The sequence below is a fragment of the Danio rerio genome, chromosome 5 (genome assembly GCF_049306965.1).
Source record: "Danio rerio strain Tuebingen ecotype United States chromosome 5, GRCz12tu, whole genome shotgun sequence".
NCBI classification, from domain to species: domain Eukaryota; kingdom Metazoa; phylum Chordata; class Actinopteri; order Cypriniformes; family Danionidae; genus Danio; species Danio rerio.
Window position 1 is genome coordinate 24,896,164 of NC_133180.1, and position 21,750 is coordinate 24,917,913.

Here is a 21,750-nt window from a genome sequence, read left to right on the forward strand (position 1 = left end):
AAGGGGAGTAATGTGAACAGAAGTCGCCACACCCCTTAGACTACACTCCCTTTGGACATTGCTCACTGGAAAACTAGTGACATCAGCAAACAAAACACTGCGAATTGGCCAGATTGACTTTAAAGGACATTTATTTTCAGAATTTACTAATGTAATGCTCAGAAAAATATAGCATCTCCTCATCTTTCAAACATATACAGCTGTACATACATGTACTATATACACTGGGATAAACAAGACAAAAGACAAATGATTTCTTTTAATTTTATGATGGTCAAAAATGGCAACCCAAATTCATACATAAAAGCCATGTCCTTGCAACTTAACTGTAACGTAATACACAAAGAACTACAATCAAGCTATAGAAGTGTTGAATGTGGTCTAATTATGTTGAAATCTGTTTTACAGTGGTCAAAGGTTAATTTGGGAACATTAAAGTGAGTATTTATCACATGACTGAAAAGCGTTACGCAGAACATTACTTCGGAGAAACTTAGATTTAAACCGTGTCCGCATCATACAGATCTGTGCTTACGGTTCAACCTCATCTAACACTCCTAATTGCGCTCATTAGACTTTTCCTATGGGGCTTTATTAACAGTATAAGATGTGTCAAGTGTGACACCTGTGCTGAGGGGCCGACACTGACAAACACTGGATTACAACACCGCCTCAGCACATAAAGTGGACTTGGCTCAATGGGTAATCTGGATAAACAATGATAATTCTGAAAACTTGTGGGGAAATATCATAAAAACAATGCAAAATAAAATCATGATCCTATCATATGCTTAATTCTCCTTTTTATATATACAGTTGAAGTCAGAATTATTAGCCCCCTTCATTTTTTCAATATTTTCCAAATGATGTTTAACAGAGCAGGGAAATTTTCACAGTATGTCTAATAATATTTTGTCTTCTGGAGAAAGTCTTTTTTTTTGTTTTAATTAGTCTAGAATAAAAGCAGTTTTTAATTTTTAAAAAACATTTTAGTGTCAAAATTATTAGCTTATTAGCATAAATTATTATGATTTGTTAATCTACAGAACAAACCACCATTATACAATCACTCGCCTAATTACCCTAACCTGCCTAATAAACCTAATTAACCTAGTTAAGCCTTTAAATGTCACTTTAAGCTGAATACTAGTGTCCTGAAAAATATCTAAATCAGTTATTAGAAATGAGTTATTAAAATTATTATGTTTAGACGTGTTGAAAAAAATCCTCTCTGCGTTTAACAGAAATTGGGGAAAAAAACAAGCCGTCTAATAATTCAAGGGGGCTAATAATTCTGACTTTAACTGTATATGTGGGGAAAGAGTTATGTTTTATTTAGCTTCAAATTGTTTTGGGCTACCAGAGGATCATGACATTCATTCATTCATTCATTAATGCACATAATATGCCGTCAATACACATTTCTCATCAATATTAAAGTTAATTTGTGTACATCAGAAATGCACTATGCATACAGTAGTGCAAATAAGTGCATTTTTAGGACACCTTAAAACGCTGAATGGCAGAAACCATGACAGTCTGTCAACATGGAACAAAGGAGAACAGATGGAGTTATATAAATCAACTTTTCCTTTAATTTAACAGAAGCTACTTAATTACTAGTAATCAGATAAGTAAAAATGACAGGTATGAGAACATTCATTTAAATACACACGCAGGATCTGCTCCCATACACTGTTTCTCAGTGGTCTCTTTTGACCGTGGAGCCCCGAGAGTCCAGACACCTGTAGCAGTAGAAAATGTCTGGCACGTTGGACTTCTTAATTTTAGCGCAGGAAAGATGGACCCATATGGAGCACTCTTCACATTCTATCATGGGACGTCCGGCAAAAGGCTTTCCACAATAACATGTAATCAAATCCCATGAATCGTCTCCTGCAAGTAGACAAAAAAAATAAAGGTTATGATCAGATGCAGCACAAAAAAAAAAAAATAAATAAAAAAAAATTTATTGGCATAACTTTTACGACGTGTATTTATAACCATTGAAGGTCTACATTAGATATTTTAACTATTAGCACACTGATTGGAATCAGACACTTACCAGATTCCACCATAATGTCCTCATCGGTCACCAGTGTGTCCGTTTCACAGGAGCTCAGGTCTGTTTCTTGATTGGACTCCAGTTTAAGCCCTGCCTCATGCATGTGAATGGCCTGCTCAGTTAGCTCCTCCTTTTCAAACCCCTCGTTCAAAGGGCTTGAAGATGTGAAGTGTCTCTCAGCCTTTATGGAGGTCTTTATTTTCTTTAGTGCTGCTTTTGATTGTTTGTGTGCTCTTGCCTCCGAGATGCTTTTTCTCGGCCCTCCTAAAGACAAGCGGTCGAGTTTCTTCACTTTCTTCCTCTCAGCTTTACTATGGACATGGTTCAGAGAGTCTTTGAGGGTCATCTTGTCTAAAGAGTTGTCCGACGGAAGATGGCTGAACTCTCTGCTGCTGCTGCTGTCCGTTTCGGCTTTATAGACCAAGTTGTGTATGTTGTTGAGGTCGGAGTGAGAGTCTGTCCAGCTGTCTTTCACAGAGCCTTCACCAGAGAGCTCAGAAAGGTCATGTGTGCATGGAGATGAAGACGGAGACCATGAACTCTCCTGGAAACACACATTAAGACAATTTAACCACAAAACAGAACCCTAATAATGAGATTTTCATGAATAATGCATGTGGTTTTGCTTTTTAAAATGCTTCAGAATTTTTTTTCCAAATGAATGCGTATGAGCAGTTTCGTGCAAATATCAACCTTGCCATGAAAAAAATTACGTTTTCACCAAAATACAGAAACCATTTCTGTTTTTTTTTTTGTGAAAGCCTGTATTTTACAGTACTTTAGAAATACTTAAAAATGCATCTGTTAATGTTTCCAAACCATTCTATTTGATTTACCAAAGTCACACAAGTGGCAATTTCACATCTGTCACATCCATAACGGAGAAATGTCACATCCATAACACTTTTTTTTCCTCATAAACGTGAAAATATTAAATAAAATCAATATTTTTTGTTTTATAGAGAGCCATCTCTTATCCTTTTAATTATCATTGTTACCTTTGGGTTGTGCAGTTTAATTCACATAATTTCTACAAAGTATGTTGTGTACTGTAAACCTGCAGACTTTTTTCTGTCACATCCATAAAGTATGTTTATTTTCCACATTTAAAGTACAAAACATGTTTACAGATAGATATTTTTCTGGTCCCTTAACTCTGTGGTGAGTTGTTCAGAAAAATATAAATAAAAGTTTCAATATAATGTTAGCATATGCTTTCTATGCGAATTTATGTTTTGAGTTTTTACTGCAAATGTCACATCCTTAACACTGGTATTGCTCGTATTGATCTGATCAACAACTCTTATTAATCTCACACACACACACAAACACCTGTCTGTTTCTTAAATCTGGCTGATAGCCGTGTGATATTCTGTAAATAACAGCACTTGTACAGCCTCTTCACCCTTGTGTATTACTCCGCCCACATACAGCGACAAGCAGAGAACACTACAGTTTGACAAGTACTGCAGTTTTGGAGAACAATATAATTGAGGCTTTTTTTAGTGGAGAATGTAGTTGTTCAGATTGAAACTATGCAGTTTGTTTATAAGAATAGTGCCTATTTTAAAATATTTACAATTTCTGAGAGCGCGTCGATGGCCATTAGCCTGTCACTGAGCAGAGCAAAGACAGTTGATGTTTTCCTTCCACAAGATAGCGACAGAGATCGCATAATAAGGAGGAAAAACATTGCAATTTCTAACTACAGCTGATCAAATCATTACTGAATCAGTAAGTGAATTTCTGGAGTCGATCTCTCTCTTTTGTATGTTGTAGTGCTGTATTGTTAACATAGTAATTGTAGTGTGTTGAGTGCGAGATGGGACTCGCATATCAAGAATGTGTGCATTTTGTGTTGACCACTCTTTGTATAACCCCGAGTTACTTTTTTTGCTTGGCCAACTGTTTGTTTCTAATGGGTTCTAATGCTCTTTTTGTTACTGCAGACTAGTTCAGTAAAAAGAAAGAAAGAAGAAACGCCCGCATGCGTTTACCGTTTTTCCTAATCATAAACACAACAGTAATCTGATAGTGTTGGCGCCACTTTGGCTTTTTCAGGATTCATTATTGTGATCTCTTAATTTGCAATTGAGAAATACTGGGAAATCTCTGTAGATTGATGGCATTTCATGCCGTTCAGTCTTATAATCTTGAAATGTCAGCAAAATCACCTATTTTGTCTTCACTTTAGACATTACGCTAGAGAATTATTCAAATTCTATCACTAAAGTGATGTTTGTGAATTAGCAATGCCTTCTGCTCTTTAGACTTCAGCTGCAGATGTGAAGGAAAGGTGAAAGAAAGTAATTTATAAGTGTTTTGAGACTCTCCGTTTGATAAAATATTTCTCAAATTATGTTTAACAGAGCAAGGAAATTTTCACAGTATGTCAGATAATATTTTTTCTTCTGGATAAAGTTATATTTGTTGTATTTTGGCTAGAATAAAAGCAGTTTTTATTTTTTTCAAAGCCATTTTAAGGTAAAAATTATTAGCCCCTTTAAGCTATATATTACTCGATAGTCTACAGACCTAACTATCATAATTCAATGATTTGCCTAATTACCCTAACATGCCTAGTCAACCTAATTAACTTGGTTAAGCTTTTAAATGTCACTTAAATCTGTATAGAAGTGTCTTGAAAAATATCTAGTAAAATATTATTTACTGCCATCATGGCAAAAATAAATAAATGTTGTGTCTCAATGCAAACATTACATGTATAAATGTATATGACAACTCTTATAACAGTATTGGCAATTTCATTTTATAGTTCCCATACTAAAAACAATGCTTATGTTTGTATCACATCCAGCAATCACAAAAACTTAACAACAATCATTTAAATCAGTGATATATTATGATGCTCATCTCACCTCTTTTTGGGGTGGAATGTACCCAGCATAGGTCAGGACAAAACTGCAAAACTTATTGAAATCCTCTACAGTCCTCTTCCTACGTTCTGGAGGCTGGAATAGAAAAAAAATCTAGATTAATAGTGATCAGCAGTAACTAATGGCACGTTTAAACATAAATAATAATGCCATGACATCAGCCCGACCCCTTTTCGAAACCAAAATATTTAACGTTAGCCAATTACTATCAGTGCATACAGGCAGATACTGCTCTTATTCACAGCCCTTCCCCCATGTTCGGCCACATGTGGCCTAAGCTATAAATAAGTAACGAGGCTGTGTCACCATTTCAAACTATTACAAAAAAATAACAGCGACAGCACTCACCAAAGCCTCCGATTTACATTTCCGGACGGTGTCTGTAAAAGAAACAGAAGACATGTTACATTAATGGCGATACATTGATAATGTGTAACTACCGCGTTAGATCAACTGTCAAGCTAGCTTTAGCCTATGCTACATGGGAACTGTTAAAGTAACTTGCGTATCATTTTCGCAGGAGATTATTGGTAGGCGACATTAATGCAATCGCGTTTGAAACATTAAATATTGTCGAAAATGTACCGAGGGCTCATTTGTTCGAGTAAACATAGAAATATCCGAAGAGAAGCTGCTTATGCTAAAAGCTAACGAAGAGCAGATGAATCCTCGTCTAGTCAGCAAAACAAGGAGGCGAATTAGTGTCCGAGCATTTCAAATATGCTTACAAAATTACATGTTATGTATCTGGAGATAGTACAGAAGTCTTGCCAAGTAACTTATACTTAACCTAAGAGGATATGTCGCTGCAAGCAGGAGTAGTTAATCCATTCAGAAGCTCTTTGTTAAATAGGTGTGTTACACGAGGCTTGTGTAAAACTTTAATTATTAACGTGATAGGCTCCAATGAAACAAAACTAGATTGATGAATATGACAACAATCAAAGCATTTACCTTGATGATGATCCATAATGCCCAACATGGTGGGGTGGTACCACAAAGTTGGGCTCTTCTTAGTGTTGGCTCTTGGTAATGACCTTACAGTGTCACTTTAGTAGGCAAAATGTCTTTCAGTTGGGGAAAAAGGATGTAACTTCAGTTGTTTTTGAATTCAACGAGCGAAAAATAAAGTTACGTTAACGTTACTGCAGTACCGAAGGGTGATTTGCCATATGCTCAGCGGGGTCGTCTCGTCCAACGGTGAAAACCAAGCAAAGGAGACTATATTTCGACGATAATATGGAGATTCAGCCAAAAAATAAACCGAACGGTGTATTATTTCGCAGAGATTTCAATTATGGACGTCGACGACGATGATGATGATGATGGTGGTGGTGACTTATCTTCGGTCCTCGATGATTACAAACGATTTTAAGCTGGTGGCTTTAGATTTCCAAGAGCGATGACACGTTGACTGCATCCACGAACGCAAAGAAAACACGGCAAAGACACTAAATCGAGTATTAAATTCCAAATGTTGAAAAAAACAGGAACGAGCTTTTTGCAACTGCATTCAACAAAGTCTTGAACGTCTGGGTTACGCGCGGTCTCAACAGGAATCACCCTGTGACGCAACCACGCAAAGAGCGCCAGACTTTTTGCGTAATGTATATTGATAATAGCGTAATGAATATGCATAAGATCTGGAAAAAAGAACTGCCAAACTGCTAAACGCACTGCTTCATTCGTATGTGATTCTCTACAGTGGTGAAATGCTTGTGCCCATGTTGTGTTAATGTCCAGATATGATGTTCGGTAACTTGGTTACGTCCTTGCTTTCACGCGAAGAGCACAGGAAATAAGGAAACTGTGGCTTTATGGACGCCATTTTGGATCACACGCGCAATGTCTTTCCACGAAAACATCCTCTAGGAGAGCCATAATGGCGCACTTTCCGTTGCAGTGTGTAAACGAACTTCCTTAATCCTGGCAAGTCAGCTGATCTATGTCGTGACAGTTTTTTTCCTCGATCTACTGCTTGGTAGGGTATTCCACGGATTGGTGTTCGCTTCATGCTAGTACAGTAAGATCAATCTTTTCATTATTTGTTACTCTTATTTTGTTTATTGTCATCTCTTTCGGTTTGCTCCCATCTCATTTTCTACGCAGGCGAATTGTGCTCATTTGCTGATCAGAGGCTTTGCTAGCAGCCATCTGTCACCTGACATTCATGGTTCCTCACGACAGTCTGCTAGATTTTCTCATTCAATAGTTAATAGCGGTTGTGCGTTTAGTACAGTTATCTAAATTCCTAACATTTTAAATTTGATATTCAGTCGTTACAGCAAGAATCTAGTGTTAATCCGAACCCGGTCGGCCATAGTGGCTCTGCTGTTTATTAACTGTTTTTCTGGGTTGTCGTTATAGGCTACTTGTCAGTGGTAATTGAGATATTTACTTTAAATTCCCTTCAAATATATTTCTTTACAGTTGAACAAAACATGTTTAGATTGTGTTTCTGTTGAAATTATAAAATGAATCTTGTCATGTTGTTTTTATTTTTGAAATACTTAAAGATATTTATCTTTTTTTACCACATCTGTGTCTTGAATCTGTCATTTAGGTTTTCTAACACACAAGATGGATTTTTCCAAGCTGCCTAAGATCCGAGATGAGGAACGCGAGAGTCAGTTTGGATATGTTCATGGAGTCTCAGGCCCCGGTAAAAAAAAATAAAATACAATAAAATAAACATTCACCACTGCCAAATATATGAAGTCAGTTTGTTACAGATTAGCTTACTGCTCGGTGTTTATCTCACAAGTAATTCAGTCATCTACTGTAAAAAAGAGAAGTCATGTGATGGGCAGGTTACAGTCTATGTCTCTATTCAATACAGTGGTGACGGCCTCCAGCATGGCAGGTGCAGCTATGTATGAACTGGTTCGTGTCGGCCACAGTGAGCTGGTGGGAGAGATTATCCGATTGGAAGGAGATATGGCAACCATCCAGGTGTATGAGGAGACTTGTATCCTTTACTATTAATCTGGGATTTGTTTACACTGAGAACCCCCTAAAAGTTTTAAATATAGTAAATCCAAATAAAATGTTTGCATAATTAGAGGAGAAAAAAAACAACAGGTATTTATCATTTAGATCCTGTTTTAAGTCTCAATAACCCAGGTATGGGTTCCGCCATGGTGTTGAACAATAAACAAACTTGCTGTAAACTTGCTCCCGCACATCAAATCATATTCTTTTGTTGTCAAAATAATATTGTTGGCAAAATAAATAAACCCATTGTCAACATGTCACATAGTGTTCAGTAGTATCATTCACAGTAATATAAGGCGTATTACCATGGTATTATTATCTCACACTGTTACAGGATTATAATGCTGTTGCAGAATTGGTTTTGTGTGTGTTTGTCTACTTTGCATTGTTTGTTTTCCTGAACCAAAGTAACACAGCTGGAGTTTGTGTGGGAGATCCAGTGCTCCGCACAGGAAAGCCCCTCTCTGTAGAGCTGGGACCTGGAATTATGGGCTCTATCTTTGACGGTATTCAGCGCCCCCTCAAAGACATCAATGACCTCACGCAGAGCATCTACATCCCCAGAGGTGTTAATATAGGGGCTCTCAACCGGGACCTTAAATGGGACTTCACACCTATTAATAACTTGAGGGTAATGAAGTGTGTGTTTCTTTATATAGAGGTGTTGTGCACTTAGTTTATTTATTTTTTTGGACATTTCTGTCTTTTTTTCCAAGACCATGTGAGTTATGATAGTTAGTATATGCTTGGTAGCTGGGATCAAATACTCATGTCATAAGTATCAGGGCTCACAAAAATCTGGCAGCTCGAAGTACCGAAGCTGTTGTTTTTTTCTGCCGGCGTACCAAAATCTATCTACACCTCGCACAGCGATCTATCTAGATGGCCCATCGAGCAAGGTGTAGATAGATTTTTGTAGCCTGACTGAAAAAACAATAACCCCAGGACTTTGGGCTACGAGATTTTGTGAGCCCTAGATATTTATTTATTTAATGAACCAATCAAAACTGCAGCTATTCTGAAATAATAAAGGAATTGTTCAGCCAAAAAGTACAATTTATTGTTAATTCATGGTGTCCACATGGTCTTTAAAAGTCTTAACGTCTGAAATATGGTCTTAAATACTTTTAAACCGGTCTTAATTTTCCTTTGTCCATGTAAAGCTACACCATCGGTACAACCATCAATCCATCTCAAAAAAGCATTTTAAAAAAGTAAATTTTATTAATTCTATTTACTAATATGGCATTACGGAGGATGTCTCGAAGGATGAAAAGGGCAAAACATTATGACAACCCAATATTTAAAAAATTCCCCTGAGAAATTAGCTGCTATGGATCGAGACAGACAACGGATGTAGCAAAAAGTAGTTCGCTTTCACCCAAAATTCATTTACAAATTTGTACAAAAAAAGCAAAATAAGTCAAATCAATTAAAACAAACCTGATAAAGGGAAGGAAAATAAGCTGTGCCAAATCAAAGAAAATAACAAATTAAAAACCCCTAACTAAATCATCTCCGTCTCTAAATAACTAAAGAGAAAGCTGAAAAAAAAACAAAAAAAAAAACCATCTTCGGGTCAAACACCTCTTACTAAACTGCACTCACTGGAAAAAAACATACAAAGGGTAGCACCCGCTTCTGACCTAATGGATTACCAGAGAATCATCTTCATTACATTCTTACAATAACATTAGTTTAAAATATAATTAAAATGTATTCGTCCATGTATTTATGCATAAATGTATGTTGTGCATACATTTATTTTGTTGAAGTTTTTAAAACTTTTTTAAAGAAAAGTTATCATGAACAAAATTATTATTATTATCTATAATTTGCTGATTTTGACTCCTTATTTAAAATATATGGATAAGAAATAACTGAATCTAAATTGGAATGTGGCAAGTTAAAATCTTTTTGCATCGGCCATTACAAAATGGCTTTTTGTCCTGTTTAAATCTGAAATTTCATTCATAGCGGTTTTAAAAAGTCTTAAATTTGGCTTAGTGAAACCTGCAGAAAAACTGTAAATCGACTAACCCTCAGGTCATCCAAGATACATGTTACTCTTAACATAAGAAGAACATTAACTATTTTCTTCGTGATTCGGAAAATCTAAGACAGTGGCTACAATCCAGCCAAACAAAAATAATAAATGTTGTTTAACTATCCCCATAATAATCTGTGTTTTCCAATGCTTAAATGAATTTAAAGCATTAGCACTGATCATTGCAAGTGTAGAATGCACCATATCTCTCTGTTTGGATATATTATTGGTTGTGTTCATATATAACTAATTTTTTTGCTACCTGCATGGAGTAACTTATTGTTTTGGCATCAGTCATTTAGGCCAAATAACATAGTTTGGTTACAAAACAGCAAAATATCCCCAAAAAGCTACAATTGATATTCTGTGTACAATAATCCCCCTTTTCTCTTTCTTGAGCACTTAGAGAACATCTTTAAAAAGTAACTAAATGTAATTTGTAAATTTTTAAATGTAACTATTAATGACTACATGTAATTTAAGTGGAATTTGAATGTGCATGAGTATTTTAAATACAGAAGGTAGAATGTATAATACATTGAAATTAAGCTCTCCATATTTAAAATGGTTTACAACACTGTTTTTTAGGTTGGAAGCCATGTTACAGGAGGTGATATCTATGGACTGGTGAATGAGAACTCTCTCATCAAACACAAGCTCATGCTACCACCCCGCAGCAGAGGAACAGTCACATATGTCGCTCCGCCAGGAAATTATGATGTCTCTGTGAGTCACACTTAAATTCATCCTCACATGTCTTTTAATATTACTACACGTATATATAGTCAGGAGAACTCTTCATGCCAGGTCAGATGTATTTGCATATAACACCTTACTAAGGCAATCGTTAAATGTAAAAAAAAACTACTTAAGATGTTTGAGCAAGATGAGGAAAAACCCCAGTCTTGTGAAATACTGAAAGTTCCCTTTTCATTATGCGTGTGTGTCAGGATGTGGTGCTGGAGCTGGAGTTTGAAGGAGTGAAGGAGAAGTTCACCATGGTGCAGGTGTGGCCTGTGCGACAAGTGAGGCCTGTTACTGAGAAGCTCCCTGCCAACCACCCCCTACTGACTGGACAACGTGTACTGGACGCCCTCTTTCCGTGAGTGTCAAACACGTCTAGAAAAGTGTGATTATATTTCTGCACAATTGCATTTTAATCTTGATTGTAAACATTTTGCAATCTGCTTTTTTGAAAAAGCTAATTAAGTGTGGAACCTATTGTCTGCAATTTTGGCCAACTGGTTATTTATTGCAAGATTTTTTCATGAAATAATCCCCAAAAAAATTAAAGAAGTGTTATATATTTTGTTGTTTCACATAATCCCAAATGTGTGTTCAAATCCAGAGAAATAAGCCATTTTTATTAGCAACACAAAACGTGTCCTGTGCCGCCATGCTAATAATGCTGGATTTTCAGTTTGGTTTAATAGAAAATAAGAAAACACAAAAGACACTTTAATATGGTGTGTGTTTTTTAGACTGCACGGAGCAGCAATATGACAGATCCTTAAAATGTATTTAGTATGATAAAACAGCATTACTTCTTCCCCATGTGATCATGATTCAGTTGGCTCTACCACATTCATGCCATGTTGCGCTCGTCTCTCATCAGCAATTGTTTTAGCAGCCTTGGTTTATTCAATGGCTGTCAGCCTTACTCTGCTTTATGCTACGATGATAATAAGTTTTGAATACTTTAGCTAATCCATGAACATGATTTCTGACAGAGTCTTATAGGATGTAATAAAGACGACTTGCACTATTCCACGCTCAGTCACTGCACCACCAAATTCAGGCTGTTTCTCAATTCCAAGAACGCAGAAAACAGACTTGCGTTCTCGTGCAGAGCCGTCTTGCCAGGTTACCTCGGAAGAATGAACTCGAGACTGCGAGAGACTGTGAGAAATGAGATGCTGCGTTCTTCCTGATGGTCACATGACCTTCACACTTTTTTAATGGAAAATTATGTAAACATTACAGCATTCATACAACCATTTATTGTTTTTTTCCCTTTTAAATATAAGTATATCATGCACAAAAAACCTTACGAATTTACTTGGCACAATACAATTAAGGCGACGCGGTGGCACAGTAGGTAGTGCTGTCGCTCACAGCAAGAAGGTCGCTGGTTCAAGTCTCAGCTGGGTCAGTCGGCATTTCTGTGTGGAGTTTGCATGTTTTCCCCGTGGGTTTCCTCAAGGTGCTCCGGTTTCCCCCACAGACATGTGGTACAGGTGAATTGGGTAAACTTAAATGTCCATGGTGTATGTGTGTGAATGAGTGTGAATGGATGTTTCCCAGAGATGGGTTGCGGCTGGAAGGGCATCCGCTGTGTAAAAACGTGCTGGATAAGTTGGCGGTTATTCCGCTGTGGCGACCCCAGATTAATAAAGGGACTAAGCCGACAAGAAAATGAATGAATGAATGAATGAACAATACAAATAAATCAGATTTTAATACGAATTTTATCAAATTTGATCAAAAAACAAATTTTATCAAATTAATGTGTTTATGCCTTTATTAAGATTTTCATGTTTACTTTCACCATCTTATTTAGGGAAACTCCTGAGATTAGGAAGTTATATCTTTGAGCTTTAATAATAAACTTATAATAAATCCCACCTCCTTTATTCAGTTGCAATGACTTCTGGGACTTCTAGAGTAAGTCCTGTGCTCAAGTCTGCATCTGTGCTTCCTCGATACCAAGAATACATCTCGGAACTTTCACACATCTTTTGTTCTTACGATGTTGAGTTTTGGAACTGAACTTTGGCGGTTGATGACGACGTTACACGAAGACACAAGATCGCTAAAGAATGCATATGAAGAAACAGTCTATGTTTTTGTTTGTTTTGAATAAACACCCTCTAGGGGTAAAAATTACATTCTGTGCCTCAAACAAACCTGCACAGGCTTTCTTTTTTGTGGTGCCTTTTTTTCTCGAATGAATGATTTTCCTTTTAAGTGTTTAAATTTACTAGCAGTCATCTTTCATCTGTCATTGAATTGTTCCTTATGACAGTTGGCTAGATCTCCTAATTTAATAGTTAATAGCCGTACTTAAACTTCCCAAACTACTGCACACATTTTAGGCCCTTCAGGAAAAGAAAGTGGATAATTTCTTCTCATTCTCATTAATGAATTGTTAAAAATATAATAAATAGGGGTAAAAGATTAGAGACCCTATTTTTGGGTCTGGATCAAATTGATATTAAAAGGAATATCAAATGCAAGTTGACCTCTATAATGTTTCACATAACTTCTAAAAAATAAAATGTCAATACAGGGATGAAAGAATGCCACAAGAATATTCAGTATAACACACACACACACACACACACACACACACACACACACACACACACACACATTTATATATATATATATATATATATATATATATATATATATATATATATATATATATATATATATATATATATATATATATATAAATATATATATATATATAATGTAAATAAATGCATGCATTAGATCAAAGAAGATGTGATGATTTTGAGTTGTATTAAGGATTAATGTTTTTAAAGTGTGCCGACATATAGCACTGATGTGCTCACTGTGATCTGAGTTTGATTCCCTGCTCGAGGTCCAATGTTTTCCTTCTCTAATGCTTAAAAATGCTCTTTTGCAGGTGTGTCCAAGGAGGAACCACTGCCATTCCAGGAGCCTTCGGCTGTGGCAAGACTGTGATCTCTCAGTCTCTCTCCAAGTACTCCAACAGCGATGTCATCATTTATGTGGGTTGCGGAGAGCGTGGAAATGAGATGTCTGAAGTATTAAGAGACTTTCCAGAGGTTGGTGTGGCACTTGGTGTACCTGCTCGCTTTGATAATTCAATGTTTATGAATGTGATATTAATTTCATAACTGCAGGGGTTCATGTGACCCTTTAGCTAGATTTAAATGACCCAGGTTTATGTGATTTAATTGTAATTTCGTTAAATAGCTTACCATGGAGGTGGGCGGAAAGGTGGAGAGCATTATGAAGAGAACAGCACTGGTGGCCAACACCTCAAACATGCCTGTGGCTGCCAGAGAAGCCTCCATCTATACTGGTAAACCCATGAGCCATCTGCACAAATAGAGTGACTTGATAAAAGCCAGAGTTTCCGGGGGTTATGGAATATTTGGATTATTATGAACTTTTAAAAGGTCTATTCTAGACATTGAAAGTCAGGAAATATTTATCTTTTTTGTCCAAGTTGTAGAATACTAAGGATTTTTGTTTGTTCGTTTAAAATTTTTGTTTCCATCTATTGAAATATATATATTTTTATACCAGTTTTTAATTGAATAATTTCACCTTTGTTTTTATGTTTTGGCTATTTTTCAGCTAAATTTTATTTCTTTCACACTCATCAACTTGCAGTCATCAGACTATAATTCTTGACTAAGCCTAACATGTCAGGATAGTATACATTTTAGTAGCTTTGACTTTAAAATGACCACTTCAATAACTGGGCTTAATGGCAGAAAAGCTAAATGTAAATTTTGCAAAATTACAATCAAATATGGTATAGGGAGCACTTTACAACCATGCAAACAGTAAGTACTACAGATTTTTTTCCAAAACCTGAGATAAAGTATCCTTTGTTGTTCTCATAGTGGCTAATAAAATCCAGCAAAATTATATTCAAGCTAAAAACATTTTAATATTATGCAAAGCACAACAGCGAACTGTCTGTTCATTATAGGTCAGGGGAATTACACTTTTTAGTCAGTGAAAGTCAGGGAGATTGATATCTGGTTTAGACTGGGAGCCCTGGAATGCAATTCAGGTAAGAATCCGGTTGTATAAAAACAGTGGTTAATTGCAAACTGTGAATGCTTGTATCTGTGAACAGGTATCACGTTGTCCGAGTACTTCAGGGACATGGGCTATAATGTCAGTATGATGGCCGACTCCACTTCTCGTTGGGCTGAGGCTCTTAGGGAGATCTCAGGACGTCTGGCTGAGATGCCTGCTGGTATGTACAGCTCAATTGCAAATGTGTGTGTATGTTTTTTTTATATCTATATAGAGACATCTTACAACAGGGGTGTCCAAACTCCGTCCTGGAGGGCTGGTGTCCTGTATGGTTTAATTCCAACTTCCTTCAAATCACCTGCCTGATAGTTTGTAGAACAGCTAGAAAGCTTGAGTTGTTTCAGGTGTATGGGGTTGGAACTAAAATATGCAGGACACTGGCCTTCCTGGACCGAGTTTGGACACCCCAGACTTACAACATTTAGAACTTTACAATAAAATTTTTTTTAAATGTCACTAGTTAAATGTATATTTGTTTCCACAAAAACATCAATATGTTGTTGTGCTAAGGCATTAAGCAATGTGCTAAAAATATTACGAATGTTTAACATCTTAACCACAAAATTTTAGCAAAGTTCTAAAACATGATAGCAGTGTATTAAAACATGCTAGTGATGATCATTACTAGTTTTGTTATGACATAAAACATGCTAATAACATTAATGATGTGTTAAACATTCTAGAAATGTTAGCTTATAGCGGCCACCCAAGATGACTAAGCAAATGTCTAATAGTGCTCATGTAGCCAAGCAATTCAAAAACATAGCATTCTTTACACATTTACTGCATATTTAAGCGTTTGCTTTGTATTGGCAGCATATGTAATATATGACCCTGAACCACAAAACCAGCCTTATTTTGCTCTTTGCTATTATTACATTTTAGTAAATTTTTGTAAATATCAAGTCTTAATTTTTGAATGGTGATTGGATTGCCAAGTACTTCATTTTAAATGGGATTTTAAAGGTGATTTTCAATATTTAGACTTTTTTTTTCCTTACAAATTAAAATAGTTGTACCTGACAGAAATATTGTGCAGCTTCGTCTTATGTAAGCTTCCTTATATTGGACAATTGAACGTTCTTGTAATTCCTTCACAGACAGTGGATATCCTGCCTATCTTGGAGCCCGTCTGGCGTCGTTCTATGAGAGAGCAGGTCGAGTGAAGTGTCTGGGCAACCCAGAGAGAGAGGGCAGCGTCAGCATTGTGGGAGCGTAAGTACATTTCAGGAACACTAAGTGAGCTTTTTCAGTAAATGAATAAATTGATCGTGCTGCCTTTTTAACTTGAAAGCAAGTAATGGCAATTATTTTCTGTTCGTTTATAAAAGTCTTAGATGAACCGTTCTTGTGGTGGTTGTAACCACAGATGTTTCAATGCTTTTGTGATCCCTTTAAAATGATCTCTTTCCTACAGTGTGTCTCCCCCTGGTGGTGACTTCTCAGATCCTGTGACCTCTGCCACGCTTGGTATTGTGCAGGTGGGTGAACACTGTGAAAATGTGTAAGATCATTTAAATTATTAATCCTCATGCAACCTTTTATTTATATATATATATATATATATATATATATATATATATATATATATATATATATATATATATATATATATATATATATATATATAAATTTACACTTGATGCAATAAAATTTCCTAATCAAACTTATTAAAAGATATTTAATATGAAGGGAAAGGCATATAATGAAAATACTCGCTTTATTCTTGTTTTCTGCTTATGCATATTATAGTCTATTACAGAGTCGATTGGATACATTATTTAGCTATAATTGTGTTTTTGTAGGTATCGATGTATTTGAATGTGTTTAAATCAGTGGTTCTCAATTCTGGTTCTCGGCCTCCCTGCCCTGAACATTTTCTATGCATTTTGTACCACATACTTTTTTGCGGACCTGATTTAGACATAAATACCCTCAAATTAAAGCTGACAGTCTGCAATTTAAGCACATCTAGTTTGTTTAATCTGAAATCCATTGTGTTTTGATGTACAGAGCCAAAATGTTAGAATTGTGTCAATGTCCAAATATATCTCTCTCTCTCTCTTTCAATATATATATATATATATATATATATATATATATATATATATATATATATATATATATATATATATATATATATATATATATATATATATATATATATTGGTGTTGAATTAATGAATGAATGTTACTGAATGTTACTTTATTTTTTTTTATTTAAAAACATATCTTCACACATTTTAATCCTCGGTTGCATTTTTTATTTGTTTATGTAAAGAGATGAAAGTAAGCTTGATTTTGATGAAGTAGTTTTTTGTGTGTGTGTGTGTGTGTGTGTGTGTGTGTGTGTGCGTGTGTGTGTGTGTGGTAGATTTTAGACAAAGTCTGAGTTAATAGAAGTGTTATCACAGCCAAACCTATAAATATCTGATGCTGGAGTCGTTTCATAGCTTATAAGACATTTCATACCAGAGGGAGCTCTAGAGCTGTATTGAGGACACTCACAGTGAGCATCTGCTGGAGCAAATCAGCATTCAAAGGGTTAGAATTTTGAAAATGAATGAATGTTTGGTAATTATGATTAGAAATAATACTAGTGGAAGAATTCTATATCAGGAAAAGTATAAATAAATATTATTATATGATTTTTTATCATGCTTTATGATGTTTACCTAAAATTTAAGACAAATGTTTTTTTTATACACAAGACTTTAAAGTTTTTAAATGAAGCAATGATACCTTTTACAGTTTTTAATCCTCTCATTTAAACTGTTTCTCTCAGGTGTTCTGGGGTTTAGATAAGAAGCTCGCTCAGAGGAAACACTTCCCCTCAGTTAACTGGCTTATCAGTTACAGTAAATATACACGAGCGCTGGATGAGTACTATGACAAACACTTCCAAGAGTTTGTGCCGCTGCGTACCAAAGCCAAAGAGATTCTGCAGGAGGAGGAGGATCTGGCTGAGATTGTGCAGCTGGTTGGAAAGGTGTGTTTCTGTGTATTTACTTTTTTATATATTGACGTTTGTGTTTAAATAGACTATGTTGTGTGTTTTTGTTTGATGTGAGTCTGTGTCTTAATTATATTAATTTTCTTCCTCTCCTATAGGCATCTCTGGCTGAGACGGATAAAATCACCCTGGAGGTGGCTAAACTCATTAAAGATGACTTCCTGCAGCAGAACGGTTATACTCCCTATGACAGGTAAAGCTGAATAGCAAATTCCCATTTCTTTTGATGTCTCATTGATCCAGTTTGTCATTCTGTGTTAATTATGTCCCACATGATGTCTCTTTCAGGTTCTGTCCCTTCTACAAGACAGTGGGCATCCTGTCTAATATGATAGCTTTTTATGATCTGGCCCGGCATGCTGTCGAGACCACAGCTCAGAGCGATAACAAGATCACCTGGGCACAGATCCGTGAACACATGGGAGAAATTCTGTATCGGATCAGCTCCATGAAGTTTAAGGTAAGTTTTATTTATTGTTTTGTTTGTGGATTTAAAGATTGTAGTGGAGAGAGTACAACATTCTTTCAGGGTTATAGTTAATGGTCAGTTTAATGCAATGTTGTAATGGTTAAGTGACACTAAAGCAAATTTTAAAAATGGATTTAGTTAACCCTTTATGGCAAACGTATCAAATCCAGCTCCTGGAGGGCCACAGCTTAGTTCCAACCCTAATAAACACACCTGATCAAACTAATTAAGTCCTTCAGTTCTGTTTGAAACCTCCATATAAGTATGTTGAAGCAGGGTTGGAACTAAACTGTGCAGAGCTGCGACCCTCTAGGAACTGCATTTGACACCTGTGCATTTGACACCTGTGCCATGTCATGGTGTTGTCCTCAGGCAACAATCCATTTTTTGGCCCACAAAACACTCCTTTAATTTTTTAAAAATAGATTATCACAAAAAAAGTCTAATGATAAGTTGGTGACCAATGAAATTTGAGGTGGGTGTAGGTTTGACCTTTCTTCTGGGGGCAACAGCCTTTTTTGGGACCATAGCCTGCTTGAGCACACAGTAATGTAAGATAGATTTCACTTTTTAACAGTCAAATGTAAATACCTTTATATTAAAAATATGTGATATGTGTATGGATATGTGAAGATACATATTTGATTGAGAAAGACACTTTTTTTGTTGTTGTTGTTGTTCTCTATTGACCTTATTCTAAAATACGGAAGTGCGCCTGTTTTCGCGATTGTCTTGGAACTTCTGATTCAGTCGCCTATGGGAGAAATGACTAGGAATAATAAACAGCAAAAAACGGTCAAACTACTTGCTCTACAAACAAATGTTTGCATGACTATACAGACCAAGTAGAATAATATAATAAGAAAATATTAAATTGCAACATCAACCAGCGAAATGAGCAGTTTTTAATATCAAAAAATGAATGGAAGTGAATGAGACCGGATGTCCCAAGCCAAAAAGATTCAAATGGCAGCGCCCGCTCGTCAATAAGGTGAATATGCTAAATACTAGTTTTTTTCGTTTGCTAAAGGCTACGGGTTTCGGGTTAAGACAACTGCCTCACTCCAGAGAATGGTCCAAATCTTCATTTAATAATTGGCATCAGCTTGATTGTGTGTGGTTCTATAATTAATACAAATAAAGAATAGATATATGAATATACAGAAAAACAGTTTAACATGAATTATAAGTAAATAAACCAAAGCAAACATTTTAATAACTATCATGAAATATAAATACACTGCAAATTAGTATTATAGCTTTAGTCAAAACATTCAGTTAATTATAAATAACTCAGTGTGCATGCGCTAGTTGCACTATCACCCACCGATTATGATTAAATAAAGGATTATAAACATCATATACACAACGTCTGTGTAGAATATCTCAATGGACGAACATATTAATTATAATACAACCGTTTAGCCGAATTAAATGTATGCATTGACATGTTACAGCCCTAATAAGTATGATTATTTAAAAACTCCATAAAGATACATATTGCAATGATTTTAGTTACTTGCTAAGCAATGCACGCACACATGCGCAATCCTTAAATGCTCTGCTGATTTGGACTTTATAACACCTGTTTTCCAACTTTAAACTATCTTCAACCACCACTGAGCAATATTCTACTTCACTTAGTGGTGGATTTTGGCATAGTCTATTCTCGTGAGAGGGCAGGGGTGACTGGAAGAAACCAAGTTGCAGGGGAAATGTGAAGAAATGTATAGTTATCCCCATTATTTATATATATATTTATATATTTATAATTTGCTTTACAGTACACTTAAAGGAGGTAAAGAACAAGATTGAGTAGTTAAGCTCAATACTTCTGACAGCGAGCTTGAAGAGTCACATTAGCTATGTTTTCTTTTACTCATTCATTTATTTTATTTTCGGCTTAGGCCCTTTATTATTCTGGGTCACCACAGCGGAATGAACCACCAACCTATCCAGCATATGTTCTACGAAGCGGATGCCCTTCCAGCCGCGACCCATTACTGGGAAACAGCCATACACACTCATTCACAAACATACACTTCGGACAATTTAGCTTACCCAATTCAGTGCATGTCTTTAGACTTGTGGAAGAAACCCACGCAAACACAGGGAGAACATGCTAACTCCACACAGAATTGCCGACTGTGCCAGCCGAGGCTCTAACCAGTGACCTTCTTCCAGCCTTAATGTTTAATTTATGTCCTTTTTTTTGTGAATGATGTCCGGCTGAAGATTTTTCTATGACCTGGCAACCCTGCTCAGTTTTACATACTTACATGTATGTTTTGCAGGATCCAGTGAAAGAGGGTGAAGCAAAGATCAAAGCTGACTACGCTCAACTGCTGGAGGACATGCAGAATTCCTTCCGCACCCTGGAAGACTAAAAGCACCGTCTGACCTCACTTCCCCTCCCTCTCTCCTCCCCTGTGCTGTGCAGTGCATTTCCCAGTGCTCCCTTGTGCATGTGTTCCTTACACACACACACTGATCTGAACCAGACGAATGAAAGCCAGAGCCGGTAGGCATCGCTAATCTGAACACGGTCTTTAATAAGCGTCAAGAGTGTGTGTTCTCACTCTATAGCTGCAACTGTTACTGTGTGTTTGAGCTGTAAGATTGTATTTTAGCATCTGTGATCTCTCTCTGTGCTGAGACTCGAGCACAAAAAAACCCACAAAACATTCATCTCTTTTTCTCACCACCTGCTTTCCCACGAGTCCTCATTGCATGTGTTAGGAGTGCAGGGGAGCACAGTGTTTATTTCCATCTCCTTTTCTCTCTCTCTCTTTCTCTCTCTGTGACCAATGAAAGATGTGTTATATGATAATGGGAACAACGGAAGTCAGAAAGGGATCATTGAGGCTTCCTTTATTTATTTGAGTCTTGTTTTGTCTCATTGATGTGATTTCTGTTCTATGTGTGTTTCTCATGTGAGTGTGTGTGTGTGTGTGTATGTGAGCTGGAGTGTGCAGGGGTGTGTGGGTAGATTTATCGTGACTTCTGTAGTAGTGGTACATTTATTGTGCGTGTTGTTGTGTGTTCAGTTCCAAAGAATTAAATTATTGGAAACTGTTTAATGACTCTGTTTTATGAAAACCATAATGGATAATTTCCATTAATTCATTGTCATTAATTGTTTGCGGTGAGTAAAAACCAATGTAATTGGAAGTCCCTTAAGCACACTGAGGCTGCATTTCTTTGATAATAATTAGATATAATTGAAAGAAATCTGATTATTTAGCATCATTACTATTGAAATTGTTTTTTTTTATATGATGATTTAGTGCTTAAACACACTTTTTCTGGTTAATATTATTGTAAAAACTTATACATGCAGTTCAAAAGAATAGTTTGTGTAAAAAATTTAGAGCTAATAAACATACATTTTAAAAACAAATCTGATTAAAGTAATGTAATAGACTACTATTAATA

The 21,750-nt window shown here is 36.1% G+C and overlaps 2 protein-coding genes across 5 annotated transcripts; one reads left to right on the plus strand and one right to left on the minus strand.

Annotated features, from left to right (window-relative positions):
• Positions 1-113: 113 nt before the first annotated feature.
• phf23a (PHD finger protein 23a) lies at positions 114-6,523 on the minus strand. 4 transcript variants are annotated; one of them, XR_012405866.1, is made up of 6 exons: positions 5,917-6,523; positions 5,311-5,342; positions 4,945-5,037; positions 2,066-2,609; positions 1,010-1,896; positions 114-839 (listed from the first exon to the last, which is right to left on the minus strand). XR_012405866.1 is itself a non-coding variant. In XM_073950322.1 (6 exons), exons 2-6 carry the CDS (start codon positions 5,942-5,944, stop codon positions 1,703-1,705), a joined length of 891 nt encoding a protein of 296 aa, XP_073806423.1. In that variant the 5' UTR covers positions 5,945-6,029; positions 6,117-6,523; the 3' UTR covers positions 114-1,702.
• A 413-nt stretch (positions 6,524-6,936) lies between these two features.
• Positions 6,937-21,391, plus strand: atp6v1aa (ATPase H+ transporting V1 subunit Aa). Its single transcript, NM_201135.2, is given in 15 exon segments — positions 6,937-6,985; positions 7,526-7,624; positions 7,802-7,930; positions 8,373-8,587; positions 10,592-10,729; positions 10,954-11,105; positions 13,659-13,821; positions 13,973-14,081; positions 14,871-14,993; positions 15,934-16,048; positions 16,251-16,314; positions 17,619-17,822; positions 17,945-18,039; positions 18,135-18,306; positions 20,610-21,391. Coding segments are annotated over 14 exon segments (1,854 nt in total). The 5' UTR covers positions 6,937-6,985; positions 7,526-7,542; the 3' UTR covers positions 20,703-21,391.
• Positions 21,392-21,750: the final 359 nt, after the last annotated feature.